This window comes from Thermobia domestica, chromosome 15 (assembly GCF_964235325.1).
Source record: "Thermobia domestica chromosome 15, izTheDome1.hap1.1, whole genome shotgun sequence".
Lineage (NCBI taxonomy): Eukaryota > Metazoa > Arthropoda > Insecta > Zygentoma > Lepismatidae > Thermobia > Thermobia domestica.
Genome location: NC_137468.1, coordinates 193,411,385 through 193,427,496, shown reverse-complemented (window position 1 = coordinate 193,427,496; position 16,112 = coordinate 193,411,385). Strand labels below are relative to the sequence as shown.

At 36.1% G+C, this 16,112-nt stretch overlaps 1 protein-coding gene across 1 annotated transcript in view; it reads right to left on the bottom strand.

The window, feature by feature from the left end:
- Positions 1-16,112, bottom strand: part of LOC145671777 (uncharacterized) — a 52,866-nt gene that overhangs the window by 35,812 nt on the left and 942 nt on the right. Inside the window, exons 2-3 of the mRNA XM_081740984.1 lie at positions 11,509-11,522; positions 10,035-10,233 (exon numbers count right to left, since the gene is read on the bottom strand). Coding sequence (XP_081597110.1) covers positions 10,035-10,233; positions 11,509-11,522 — 213 coding nt within the window. The remainder of the gene's footprint in view (positions 1-10,034; positions 10,234-11,508; positions 11,523-16,112) is intronic.

Genomic DNA, 16,112 nt, shown 5'->3' with positions numbered 1-16,112 from the left:
TTTTTGCTTCCTTTTAATAGTTTATAGGTACATTTTGTACAACCTACTATTGTAAGTCCACGTACAGTGAAGACCAAAGCCTCAATAAGAACGCATACCCAACACATAATAATAAACGCATATGAATCATAAATATTTCCAATAATCATTGACAATACCGGTACTGAACTAATTATTCTGATACATTTTAACCATATTTTATACATTATGATCAAAGCAAACCTTCTTTGATTTTTAAAAACATTGTGCATGGAAAAAAAAATTAAAACAATCTAGCACTAGAAGCTGTTGAAAGCATCTATCTAGCATACAGACTAAGATTAAATTTTCAAACAAAATATTTTTTCTAGAAATATACTTTCTTCTTTATCATGTTGGCAATTGCCAGGTAGCCAGGTAAGCAAGTCCGCTCTTGTCAGTGGGATAAATTATTAAAAAGGCATAAGAATTACCTATACATGTAATTAATATTATTTCTATGCATTTGTAAGGATAGAGCAGGGGGAAGAAATTTTGGAATTTTTGTGTAATTTCTTTCTCTGTAAGATGATTGATCGTTAGGAATGAATCAGGGATCAGATTTCCGATTAGAAGTCTCATTTAAAGATCTTGTATTTTGCTCAAGTATTTTCATACTGAGTCTGATGAGTAAAAATTCCTTATCAGTACTGAGTTTGTCACTCGAAAGTACGTAAGTGCAAGTGTGTTTAAGTGTGTAAAATGGCTGTATCTTTCATTGCAATGAAACGAAGGAGAAGGTTATTGTGTTGGAAAGAACATATACAGGATTTTCATAAAGTATGGACGGATTTAATTCGCTTATAATTTACATAAAAATGCTCATATTGAAATCAAATAAAGTGCAAACGGTAGCGGAAGGATTAAAGTTTTACCTGTAATCTGCACCAGCTCAGTTCATTCACCGCTACACATGGAATTCCGAGTTCCATGGACCGTCTAGGAATCGACTTCTGTGGGCTGTTGATGATGCTTTCCCTTACCCTGCTCACTGTTACAGGCGATGTTGGCGGCCTCCCACTTCGAGGACGGTCCAGGACGCTTCCTGTCTCCAAGAACTTAGCATGCCACTTTCGGATTGCACTCTCAGTCGGTGTCGGCTTTTTGAACTCTTTGGTGAACTTTCGACACACCAGAATTGGTGATTTTAGCTCTGCATACCACAGAACACATTGCGCTTTCTCTTTCACCGACGCCATCTTTGATACGGTAAAAAAATAGTCTTCTCAGAGGAGTTTTTCATTTATTTATTTCTTTAAAAGACACACACACCAATACAGCTTACAACTTACTTTTAACAGTCAACATTGAAACAACAATGAAAACAACAATGGATGGAATTTCGTAAGAAACTGACCCTTGCCCTCCCTCTCCCTCTCCCTCTCTCAACGTGTTCAGAGTTGTCGCTTATCTAACAGTGTTGCCAACTAAAAATTTAATCCTTCCGCTACCGTTTGCACTTTATTTGATTTCATTATGAGCATTTTTATGAAAATTATAAGCAAATTAAATCCGTCCCGTCCAGACTTTATGAAAACCCTGTATATCGGATAAACTATCGTTGCGAGTCAAAATAATATTGCAATTATAGTGAAGGGGTGTAAGGTCACTATTGTTCTAATTTGTGATGAATTTCAATCTTAATCTGGTGAATATACGCACCCTCCAAGAAATGAGCAGCTCGAAAGTTCTATCATACGAAACGAAATGAAATCTTGAAGTTTTACGTCTCACGGTTATGCCGGCTAGGCTAAAAGAGATGGTGATGATGAGAAATGAATGAAATAGTGTAATGAAGAAAGTGGATGGAAACAGGAAAACCCATAGAAATCCAAGCACACGGTGTTTGCTCACCACAAAGTTCACTTGGCCCAAGCTGGGATCGAACCAGGGATTCCGTACACCAGAGGTGAACGCTCTACCACTGAGCCATCGCGGCCCCCGAACACTGGCCGAATAGCAGTAAATAAAAGAGAAGCAGTTATATACTAGAAGTCTTTGGGGTCCCTGAGAAAGGATAAGGTACAAAAGTCTTGATTTTTTTATATGTTATTGTCAATTTATTTATTTACAAAGCTGTGATGTTTAATAAATCTAAGAAATGAGATATTTAAGTTTTACATCCCATGGTTATGGCGAGTAGGCTAAAAGATACATCAAATATAGACTTGTGATAAGGGTGGGAGACTCGTTACAAGTCTGGAGCTCTGCCTTGCAAGCTTGGGTCAAATTTATTATGCTGTTATGTTGTTAGGGAGTTAATACACACTGCTTCACATTCTTAGAAAGCAGCTTCTGATTGTTTGAAAGACCTTATAGTATGACAAGGTGCTTCTAATTATCAAATTCAATTTACAATGGTCTTTATTACATAAGCTCGTTATGTTTATAAATCAATTACAACGTATTCTATTGTTAATACTTTATTGAGAAACTTTCAAGGGAATTTTTACTTCATTTCTGGAATCATTTTGATAACAATTTATTTGGAACCATTTTGATAATGAAGGGGACAGGTCTACAAATCGAGCAGACCGTTGGCACTCAAAGTGAAATAAGAGTGCTGGGAATCCTCACCTCAATATATATACCTAGTTAGGCTAATTGAGTTACTGAAGCAGGAGCAATCAGAAAATGAAGCTTCAATGACCATGCTTATAGCAGGGCATGCTACAGACACCAGAAATATAAGTGGAGACAATTAAACATTCGCCTGCGTACTTTGAAATGTAGAATGAGTGGCAAACAGATTTCTCTAAAGCAATATGTAGATGCTGTTGCTCATTGTATACACATGGAAGATAAATAGCATCTTGTATCTATGTTCTGTATTTCTTGTAGTTACTGCACTTTATTTGTTATATCTATGAATGCATTTGCAAGCCTACCAACATAAAGTTGCCGAAACGAAATGGGAAATGCACATCGAGATTTCCCGTTCCGCCTTACATCAAGATGGAAGTGAAAACAGGTCTTACATGTAAATTCCATTGCTAGAGGTCATAAGACGAAACGGGAAAAGGCGAACAGTGTAGGAATCGAAAAAAGTAAAGGTGTAGGATAGAAGGGGGGATTGGGAGGTAAGTTTGTGTCAAACTTTTTTTCCCTCACAGATTATAGATGTTTTTCTAGTTTTAAGAACTGAGTGTATGTCGCAGGTTCTTCTGCACCTACTATGATAATGGTAAGCTTTCGGGATCTTTACTTTTGATGCTGCAACATTTTTAAGGTTGTTGGTCTGATTTCCACCCAATTACACCAAGGAAGTAATTGGGTGCAAAATGATTAAAGCCATCACTGGTTCATATATGGGGAGGGGGGGGGGGTTGGGTGTAAATGAAGAAACCTCAAGCTTTCATTTGGTGTACATAACTTGCATTCCACTTAAAACCTGGTAGTTTTATGTGGCCTAGAAAAAAACTACCTTTGTTTACGTAAAATAAGGAGTAACTTATTTCTAAATCTCAAAGATATTTAAATGCCTTTTCAAGCCTTGAAGTTATTGTTTATAACACAATATATTGTCCGGTGAACTTACTACAAAATGTTCCATACACACGAAAAAAAAAAACTATAAGCGGTCAAAACTTTGGCCGAAAACGTAAAAAAAAAAGAAAAAGAAAAGAAAAGAAAGGAAAAGAAAAGAAAAACCAAGAGAAGAGGCCCTGATATTCAAACAAATATAGGAGAAGGTAATAAGTCTAACGTTAAATAGCTATAAATTATTACAATAGAACATGTGTTGAAATTCTGGATTGATAAACAGGTCCTATTTATAGCATCAGGACTATTGGCATACGCCACGGCCACTGGAGGCCTAAGTTGAATGAAATGGAAATGAAAATGAAATGAAATCTGTGAGTTTTACGTCCCACGGTTATGCCGGTTAGGCTAAAGGAGACGGTGATGATGGGGAATGAATAAAATGGTGGAATGAAGAAAGTGGGAGGAAACGGGAGAACCCCGGGGAAACCCACGCACATGGTTGAATGAAATGGCTTAATAAGCAGAATGCACTATGAAACAAAAGTGTACACCACAAAAGACAATGGTAGCACAGCATTGAAATGAATTCTAAGCAAAAAATGTTCACTTAAGGCATTCCACCCATTTATCCCCGCACCATGCGCCCAATTACATACCGGAGGTACATGTACAAGTTTTAACAAAAGTTTAACTGTCTCACAGTGAGAATTCAAGATTGCTGCTCTTCACGGCAGCATCCTTATGATGATTTTAAGCAGTAGTAAAAAATCTGATTGAAAACATGAACAGACGCGCGATTTGTTGTGACTCAAACCAAAACACACACAAACATGGAACTCGGTTTCAAATATGTTATTTGTCAACCAAATCAGTTTTTGGTTTTTTGTCATTATTACAGCCTCTCAAAATTCATCTAAGCTTTTTTTTTATCAACATCTACCCACCCAAAGTTCTGGTGCAATTAAATTCCATAAAAATATACTGAAATGCAAAATATAATTTTTTAAAAGTATCAATTATCCCCAAAACCCAATTCTTCCCCTCTACCCTATATAAAATGGAAAGAAAAAGTAATAAAAAGTGCTGAAAATGAAGGAAAAGCAGAGTTTACTTTCGAAAACTTTCTTACGCTTTGCGCCAATCATGGTGGCGCTTTGCAGTTGGTCTGTTGACCTCGCTCATACGTACAGGGGCGCCGTCGTATTCTCGCGCCCCGGGCGATGATTTTCCGCCGCACGACACTGAATAGAGGTATTATTGCTATTTAGTAAGATACTTTGAAATGAAAGATGCTTTCGAGTACCATTTGTGCACAGATTTTTCGCATGTTTAAGTTTTCGGTAACAATTTCAAAAACTTCCACCTCCTCTGCAATCCCCTGGAGACTTTAACGCTTGTCTTTCTCTAAAAGAGCTTTCATACGAGCCACTTTGAACGCCGTATACCAGATGCAAACTTGCGTGCGGAACATCACTGCCTCGCCATAAGTTTTCCGTAGCAAGGTTAAAGTCTCCGAAAAGTTTCGCTCAATTTAATACAGAATTTTACGGCGTTACTCTGTTCCAAAGTGCACTTCATTGTCACTAAATCTAGCAAATACAAATTCTCGACGACATTGTTTCGGTACACAACACGATGATAGCATCTCAACCACTGCTCGCAGGCAACTGAGCGAGACTTGGTTTTGAAGGTTAAGGTCTCCATTAGCACCTGTCGGCGCTTATCCGCAGTCGGGCCGCGGTGGCTCAGTCGAAGAGCGTTCACCTCTGGTGCATGGGGTCCCTGGTTCGATTCCTGCTCGCGCCAAGTGAACTTTGTGGTGGACAAACACCGTGTGCGTGGGTTTTCTCGGGGTTCTCCCATTTACTCCCACTTTCATCATTCCACCATTTCATTCATTACTCATCATCACCGTCTCCTTTAGCCTAGCCGGCATAAGCGTGGGGCGTAAAACTAAAACATTTTATTTTCCGCAGTCTCGACCGATTCTCGAGCCTCGTTGCGGACAGTTCGGATCCTTTCCAAAGTGGACCCTGTATGTGGAGTAGGCCGCGCCGAGCACCAGATGAGGTATTTCGTTTATGAAAGCACTGATTTCTACTACCTCGAACTTTCCATTCTTGTTTGTAATATACTTTCAAAATATCAGGAAGTTGTGTCGTATTGTATTGAAATAAATGAAGTATCTATCACTTCTCACTTGTAATTGGCATTGTATTCTTTCCGATTAAAAAATAAATAAAGATTTTAATTAAATATAAACTAATTACTTGCAGAGCAAAAGTATACAAACATTCCATAAGCAGCTAAAGAATAATTTATACGATAGAAAAAAGTTAAAGTACAGAAGATGGGAGAACAAAAATGGAGAAAGAGAAGAAAGAACAATGTGGTGGGGGATGGAAAGTTTGGGAGAAGAAACAGAAATTATTAAAAGAATGTTGAAGAAGATGGGAGGCATATCAACATACAGAAAAGGAAGCAAGAGACTACTGGAAGTAATAAAGGAAAAAAGAAGGAAGAAGAGAGAAGAAGAGCAAGAGGTATTGATGGGGAAAAAATGAGTGATATACAAAGTTCAGTGCAGCGAGTGTGATATGTGTTATATTGGAGAAACTCGAAAGAAACTAGAGAACGTATAAAACAACATAGAGATGACGTTAGGTTAGAGAGGAACAAAAATGCGGTCTACAAACACATAAGGGACACGGGACATGCAGTAAATTGGAAAGAAGTGAAAATTCTAGGACATGAAGATAGAAGCATAGTCAGAAAATGGAAGGAGGCACGTTGTATTGAAATGGAGAGTAATAAAGTAATGAACTGGAACTCAGAACTTCCATATATATATATATATATATATATATATATATATATATATATATATATATATATATATATATATATATATATATATATATATATATATATATATGTGTGTGTGTGTGTGTGTGTGTGTGTAATTCTTTACTTAATTGTTTAAGTTAATTAATTGTTAGTTTAAATTAGTTAAGATCGTCATTTTGTGTAATTAGCAACAATAGAATGCATCTATATAGAAATTTTCAAATAAGTATAATTGAAAGGGATTTGCTGCTGCCAGTAGCCAATCAGAAGAAAGATATCTTAGCTGTTGTATGTATATACGATTGTACAGTTATCCTGTATCACATAGTGTCTGATGAAGCCAAAGAGTTAGTTAGCGAAACTGTAACACGTGTTGAATTTTAATGAAAATATATAGTTTTGCTCAGCAAATAATTAGTTTATATTTAATTGTTATAACAAAGCAAAGCTTCTACTTATGGAAAAGATTTTAAAAGAAAATCAGCGTAGCGATTAAAAACGTGGTACTTTTAATGCTTATAATAATAATAATAATAATAATAATAATAATAATAATAATAATAATAATAATAATAATAATAATAATAATAATAATAATAATAATATGATTCAGTTAAAGAGCGCTCATATCTGATACAAAGTGTCTGTCGTCAATCCCAAGTCATATGAGTTTATGGTGGACTCCATCGTGTCTGAGTTTTCTCAAGATTCTTCCGTTTCCTTCCATGTTATCACCGTTTCCTCCCATGTTACCATTCCACCAATTATTTCATAATTGTTTATTTGTTTTCTTCAAAGTCCCTCCTCCTTTAGCCTGCAGGTCGTATTCATAAGACGCTAAATTAAAAACTTCATTTTCCATTTCCCTTTCTACTACTACCACTACTACTACTACTGCTACCTACTATTACTACTACTACTACTACTACTGCTACCTACTACTACTACTACTACTACTACTACTACTACTAATAATAATAATAATAATAATAATAATAATAATAAAGAAATCTAATGTATAGCCTGTTACCTATAACATTATACAGTCAATTAAAAATATTTATTGATACATATAGTGGAAACTTCTTTGTTTCCGAATGATTAACACCAGCAAGAGAAGCTAAACTGCAATTCCGCCTACCAACATCACAACACGTAATAAAAAAATTACTATATTTATATTAATAAATTATATTAACTTGTAATTTAATACTATGTAGTATATAAAAATGTTATTTATGTACTTACAATCGATTAGAAATTGACACTTCGCAAAATCTCTTCGAAAAAACACTTTATCTTGTAGAGCAGCGCAAATACACGTCTACGAAATACTTTAAGAGCCACTGCTCTGATTAATAATTGTATCTATAGAAATAAAAAAGAATAACCAACAATGCATACACTCAAATAATAAAATATTTTTTAAATTAAAATAATGTGTACACAGAGTAAGGCATTATTGTTAATATTTTATTCTCCATTAATAATTAATTAAATTGAAGTAATATTTCGCAACCATCTGATCATGGAAATAATTTACTTTTCGCAGCCCTAACATTTCTAGTATTCATATTTCTTTATAGGCAATATGTATACTTATGTCCAAAATTATTGTCGCATGTCTATAAATATGTTGTTCTAGGAATATCATTTGATAACGAATTCACCCGGAATTTCTTATACTTTTAGTATGTGTATAATCGGCAAAGGCATGTATGTGGAAAATTTCATATAAAAAAAAGCAGTAAATAAGAACGATAAAACGAAAATAAAACTTACTTGTCCATTTAGCAACATTTTTGTTTTATACCTTCTAATTTTTGTACTTATAATTCTTTTCCTATGAAATTTAATACAAATATACATTTTCCGATTATACGCATAATATAACTATTAAAAGTACTCTGCAAAATTATTATCAAATTATATTCTTACAAGAAGACACTTATAGATATGCGACAATCATTTTGGACATGAGTGTACATCAATCGATTCAGAACAAGGAAAGAAATCTAATCTTGGCTACTTCCGGAAAGTAATTTCCACTTTAGTGTCACAATTTATTTTAAGGGACCTAAGAATTTCTAGTGAACCCTTTATATAAGGCGATTCACACCAATCTTCCGGACAGACACTTCCGATTTTTAAGATTACAATATACAGGGTGATTATAAATGATTCATTAGGATTGAAGGGGGTTGTATTAAAAATGTGTAACACACACACTGTAATGAATGGTACCAAAACTCTCTAAGTTTCAGACATACTGTTACACATGTTATACAATCCTTCCTCTCGTTGCACAATGCGTACGAAGGGTGATCAGAAAATAAGGTTACTAAACCTGCAGTGAAACGTATATATATCATACAATCAATACAGCCAACAGATACTATATACATTAGATTATTATTCGACATACTCTCCATGTCACTTGATACACTTATCGCATCATTGAATGAGTTTGAAGATCTCCTATTTATAGACATGCGACAATAATTTTGGACATGAGTGTATATTAACATATCATTTTTACCAGTGTTTTATTGTGAACGTAATTTTGTAAAGAGAAATAAGGCAAGAGTATTAATTCAAAACACTCCTTCTTGTCACAAACCCACCAGGAAAAAGAACAAAAAGTTAGTTGCTAAAGTGACATGAAAACATTTTTTTTTAATAACAGACGACTCTACCGATTAAAATAAGTTTATGGACTTACACCCCGAAGAAAACATTAAATTGCAATAAGTGTATCATAAGTGTAAACAAGAACAAATTGAACAAAGCTAAAACTGGTGAGACAAATCATAGCTCGGCATACTAACACACAATCTTTGATAACACTAGCCTGCGAAGATTTTATTGCATAAGTGCAATATATTTCTGTGATGTGGTGATTGCCACCTAAGCCTAAAAGTAAGGTTAGTTTTGTCTCATCACTTCACATTTTGTGACAAAATCGAGATGATCGTTTTACCTATTCATTCATATGCGTCTCAAGCCAGGAGGACTAAACGTCCTGATTGCTTGAAATGCTATTACTTTCATGGCGTGAAATGTTGTAACGGTAGCTGAACGACAGCTTATTGTGTCTGCTTAGCGGTATGGTACGGTAGTGACGCCTACCGGCATTGTTTTGTTTCCTATATTGCTTTTCCTGCCAATGAATTCAAACAGTTTCGTTGTAAGTTACCTAATTGTGTTCAGTACTTTGAAGCCCCTAATATCGTGGTGTATGCTTAGTATTCAGTGACGAAAGTGAAGTGCTTGTTCGCAGACTTTTTGGAATGCAGCATCGAGGTTGTAAGAATAATCCAGATATATTCTGTTATATATGTGGGACATTTGTGTCCATGAAACAACGGCGCAATATAACTTGCTTTGTGCGAAAGGCTTATCTTGTGTATTTTAGTATATTATTGGGAGATCAGGGCAAGTCGTGGGCACCACATAAGGTTTGTCGAACATGCATCGAACAATGCGGCAATGGATGAAAGGCGAAAGACAAGAATTGCCGTTTGGAATCCCCACTGTGTGGCGTGAGCCTACTAACCACATCACAAATTGCTACTTTTGTTCTGTGAATATGAAAGGTTCCAACAGTAAGAACAGGGCTAAAATTACTTACCCAACTACAATTCCATCCGTCAATTTACCAGTATCCCATGGTCCTGACATACCTGTCCCACAACCACCAGACCAATAAGCGAAGCCTCTTCCGAATCTCCTAGTGACAACAATGACGATTCAGACTTTGGCCCACAAGAATCAACAGAGCCTATACTTTCCGAACAGAATGGTTTAAATGATTTAGTTCGTGACCTTGGTCTCACAAAGGAATCTGCCGAACTATTGAGATCACGACTAAAGGAGGGAAACCTGTTGATAGCAGAGACGACGTACTATTGGTACAGGCATCGTGAGCAAGAATTTGTTGCTTTCTTTTCTGCAGAACAACATTCCGGAGTTAATACTACAATTAGGATCGCCTGACTATGATCGATACCAATGGAGACTTTTCATCGATGCTTTCAAGCGGAGTTTGAAGTGTGTACTCCCACATAGCGGAAACAAGCTAGCATCCATTCCAGTTGCTTATTCTGTTGTCATGAGGGGAAGCTACGGCAACCTTGATTTGATGTTGAACTAGATAAAGTACCACGAAAATCAATGACAAATATGTGAGGATTTTAAGGTCATCGGTCTTCTGTTGGGTCAACAGTCAGGCTATACCAAATCCCCATGCTTTCTGTGTGAGTGGGACAGTCAGGCAAGGGCAGTCTACTGTACTCAAAAGGAATGGCCAGATAGGCAGTGGAATGTTGGTTCGAAAAACTTAAAACGTGCAGGTCTTGTTAATGCACATGATATACTGTTACCTCCCCTTCACATTAAGCTTGGCTTAATGAAGCAATTTGTAAAGCAATTTGTAATACTAAAGGTGAGTGCTTCAAATATCTGTGTCAAAAATTTCCTGGCATTAGTAATACAAAAATTAAAGAGGGCATCTTCGATGGGCCAGATATTAGGAAACCTCTTAGTGACGCAAATTTTGAAAATGTCATGGACCAGAACGAGCGATCAGCATGGCAAGCTTTCTGAGATGCAGGGAAAACTTTCTTGACAACACAAAGGATCCAAACTATAAATACTTGGTGGAAAGAATGCTACTGTCTTTTAAAGAATTGGGTTTTAACATGAGTTTGAAAGTGCATATGCTGTTTTCCCATTTGGACTATTTTCCAGACAATCTTGGAGTCGTGAGTGAGGAACAAGGAGAGAAATTTCATCAGGACCTCAAGGAACTCGAACGTAGTTACCAAGGAAAGTGGAATTGCAACATGCTTGCAGACTACTGCTGGTTGTTGCAGAGAGAAGATTCTACCACTAGTCACAAGTGAGTCGCGACAAGACGCAGTTTCTCAGGGAAGATGCGTAAAATTTTTTTGTGTGGTATGTCATGGCCTATGGGTGCGTTATTTCCTCCTTTAAAATGGTGCAGATGAGGGCACAAATTTCAAAACTATGTAGTTTACGTTTGCTTGGTTTAAGAGTCTTACTGTTTTATAGTGAACGTTTATCCATAAACATCGCTCTTTTTTCCCGTTTTCTTGCCTTGTTTGTTTCTAATATCGTGATTACGAGTTAACTTACTGTCGCATACAGCACTGGAAATACAAATATAAAATATTAATATTGTTTATATTAGTAAGTAACCTAGTATTTGTAGCAGTGTTATGAATAGCAATAAACCATTAGATATATTGATATTAGCAATGTTAATATTCAATTTGCAAGAAAATCTGATGTGCAATAACTAAACCGATTTTTGTTCTGAATTCTGTACACCCGAAATATGAAAGGTGGCATACTATACTCCATGCAATGATCCAAAAGTTAAAATTCGCAGGCTAGTTAACGCTAAATCGATTATAAGACACTTCTTGTTATCCGTTAACGTTTTTGCTAGGTTGATCAAAATTTAAATAAGAAGTTATGGCACACGTACATTACTTCAGCTTTTAGTATTGTAAAACTCTGTCCCATATAGGTTGTAGGTAGAGCGTTAATAAAAGGAGCGTCCGGAATCAACTCCCATTACTGGCTTTTATCATAAAAATTCCACTATAAAAAGTATTTTACAAAATGCTATACAGATAATTTCTCTAAGTTTGCAGGGTTAGATATAGGTAGTCTTTGACCAAGATGTCAAAGACAGGATCTCTACAGAGCCCCGAAGTGGCGTTAGGGACCCAAAGCTCCGAAGCAAGCAATGGGTTGGTTAGGTGGCCACTGAGCCCCGAAGCAGGGTAAGCGCCTGAGGTTGGGATTCCAGACAAAGCCCTGAAACAGGCTAGGGCAGGAGATAGGAAACTCCAAGAGTCCCGAAGCAGACTAGATGCCTGGGATTAGGTTACTCCTAAAGTTCCGATGCGAACAATAGGAGGGGCACCAGAGAACTTGTACAGGTTTGCCATCGTCCATCAAATTTATAGAGGTTCTCAGACGGTGGTCGCATTGCTGCTCCGTCGTCTTCTTCGAGGGAGAAGCCAGAAGACCGTCATCTGCAGGTGATAGTGGATCCATCTGGTGTGTAGAATCCTCTTGCAAAACCATGTGGTGGTGTTTGTAAACATTAGCGTGAAGAGTTGTTTTTACACAACACCACGTGGGACATTACAATATAGAGCTAAGGTTGGAGATGGAACTTATTCCTCGAATGCTTAATTGATTGTAGAATACAGTTTCTTGCTATCTATTACCGTTTTTGCTTCATAGTGATCAACGTTAAAACCGGAAATGGTTGATTATTATCATTTCCGGTTTAAATAACACTCCTATCAGCGAACTCGGCTAACGTTCTACATTTTGGTCAGAATTGATGTTGATCCATCAAGTATTTCTTGAGAGTGCTTGTTTTCCGGTGCGAAGGAACATGCATTAGGATTAGCTACTAGGATTTCTGGATTTTCGGCACCTATGGCCATTTAGCCCGTAACGTATGAGAGATGACGTACCTCAGCGATCACATCTCCCGGGTAACTGGTGAAGAAGAAAAGATTAGGGAAAAAGGAAGGGTCCATTATTAGATACAATGTCGACATTTACCTGCTGGGAATTAGGGAATATCAGGTAAACCGGACTTAAGACGGTTGGCCTGGAAACCTTTTACGCCTTTTCCAAAAAGTGACCCTATCGGAAATCGAACGCGGGACTGCTTGCACCAAAATCAAGTGCGTTAGCGACTATGGTATAGATGAACACATGGGCGGACGGGTCTATGATCTGAACACCTATGAAAAAACCTTACAGTTAAGACCGAATGTATATCTAATTTCGGTGTAAACTAAATTGTTCAGAGTTCTTCATTTTTATTTGCAGTAGTGCATATCACACCAGTAACGGATAGTTATGGATATTGGATAATATTATAAATATACATTATATAAATGTACTTCATTCAAAAAAATGTCTATTATCTATATATATAAAAGAGAACGTACAAAATCCTTTGTTCCCTCATCACGCTAATACGGCTGAACCAATTTCTTTTATTTTTGGGGGGTTATTAGGATTTGGACCCTAGATGGTTTTTATCATATCACTTTAATTTTTAATTACCAGTGTCTTGAGATAATTGACCATTCAGGTGTCCACAAATCCTTTGTTAGTTCATCATAGGTAAAAATAAACGTATTTATATGCAACCCGCATGACCGTGTCACTCGGCGGGTTAACATAAATGACAGGCGCTATAATGTTAACATTTACTGCAATCACTTGAAAGCGAAAAAGTAAAAATTATCTAAGTAACAAAGTTTATTGCGTTCCGGGGTGACCGCAGCGAAGCGGGGTGAACGCTGCTAGTAATTTTAATAAGTTAGACTTGAGTAGATACCTGAACTGCAAAACATTTTATCGCTTTATACATACTGAAAGATTGCAATATTTAGGGAATATAGAGTTTTACTAGTCATTAACAAATCATTTGAGTAAATTGCATGCATCTTTTGTTAGTTTTTCGGGGACAGTTATGCAAACTCATTAGTAGTAAATTGTTACCCTGTACATTCCCCCTTTTTCCCTAGGGTCTATAACAGTTTAATGTTACCTTTCGTTGTACCATACCGGGTTAATCAAGACTTAAGGGTTATGGAATAATTCCTTTATGAGGGTAAATAGAACAAAATGGAAAAGGATAAAAATTGGTAGAAATAGCTGAATTACAATCTAAAATCAAGGATTTCTTTTTAATCACACCAGTCGTTTGGTATCCATAGCTATGAGGTGCTTTAAGTTAAGTGAATAAACAATGCTTCCAATTGGAAACATCTCTGAACGGAATGAAAGGGATTTCAAAACGTATTGTGTGAGGAACGTAGAACACTTCCAATGCATTTTACAAGAATGCTGTGTTGTTGGTATAGTGAGGGTTGAAACATTGCAACATTGCTTTTTCATTTATCATAGGGTGTGAAGTTCAAATGGCAGTTGTGAATAAAGAAAATCTAACATTTCACATTGGAAACAACTTTTTCCAATACTTATTCTCTGTTTCAATTTCTTCGTATTCTCACTCATAACGAACTTAGCTTCTAACCTTGGACTTTTTATACATCCTGGACAATTAGTAAAAAGAAACAAAAAGTGGATTGTAATATAACTAACAGGTAGACAGTTATTTCTCATGAAGCGTCAAGTAACAGATCCAATTGCATACAGAATTTTTGTGTAAGGGATGTATAAACGCCGAACTTATTTTGTCAATGAGAGCGAGAAGTAGAGTGTATAGTATATCAAAAAATAACAGGCCTGAGTAAAGTAATAGAGTCAAATACTTCTCTGACCACATTTAAAGAACAACGTTCTCCCCACACTCTCGGAAATTTGGACCACTATAGGCTAAAAGCGCAAATAGATTTTTCTGTTTTGCGCACCATCCAACTTCTGATTGTATAAACATTAATGCTCAGATCTGAATATTACTATAGTCTTTGTCATTGCAGTTTTTAAATATTTGGGCATTTGCTGGTATTTGCTGTTTCGAAGAGTAAAACTCAATGCTATCACCTCATTTAAACTTGTCAATGTCGCAAGATACATAATAAATGTAAGGTTGTGTAGCACATCATCTTAACATTCTGCTAGGGGGAGATACCTTTCGAATGTTTGACACACAAAACAATCAAATTTGTAAAGAATCGTTCTTCAAACTCAAAGGCATGTTAAAACACGTTAGCAGTTTACAGACTGGCAGTAAATAGTCATTTAAAATAATTTAGAAAACAATTCTGTTTCTGATAGAAATATAATTTAAGATGTACTAGATTGACAACCATGTCATAGACAGAGTGAAGAACTCTTTTGAGAGGTTTTACACAGCGAATGTATGAGCTATCATTTACTACGTGACTGTTGGGCCCAGGCTTCTATAGGTTGATGGAAGGAATATAGATTCAACAAAGGAAAACTGGTCAAGGTTCCTCAAGAAGCTGACCAATCTGTCTACTTACATAGATAGAAAGTTCTACAAAAGTATCCACTTTCATTGTGTAAAAATTCTGAGAACAGTTTGGAATTTTAACACTAGAAGGACCAAAATTTTTACCTCCCCAGAAGTACCGAGCCGTCATTTTGACGGCTATTTAATTCTAAGAGATGTATATCATTTTTCTTTATATTTCTCTTATTTTAGGTTGAATTTAATCCGTTTAATGGACTAGCTGATGTTTTATATAAGTTTTGCTCGTGATATAATACAGGGTGATCCACTAAACCCCGTCAATATATTAAATATAATATTAATATCGGAAGTTCACCCACATGACAGTGACAAGAAAAATTAAAATAACGGAATAATACTTGCATTCCTACGTATGAAATCCTTTTTATACTAGTCACCTGATCACCCTACCTGCCTTTGTAAACATTGGCTGGGCTACTTTTCTTTAGCACAGACCCTGTGTATAATGCACCAAAATAATTAGCTTTATATTGAACTTTTTATTACATGGAAGTGAATTTACATTTTCATTATATTTTTATTTCAACTTGTATGCACTAAACTCAAGACAGCAACACTTTTCTTGCGCTTACACTTGTGTACAGTGAGTGGATTTCCTGATTGATCTTCATATATGTTTGTAGTGAACATATCCTTTTCTTTCTCATTCAATCACATTTTGGGAAGTTCTTGTGTTTGAACGCAGACTACCAATCAGGGTAATCTGTTTCTTTTTCAAAAATTCCTCTCATTT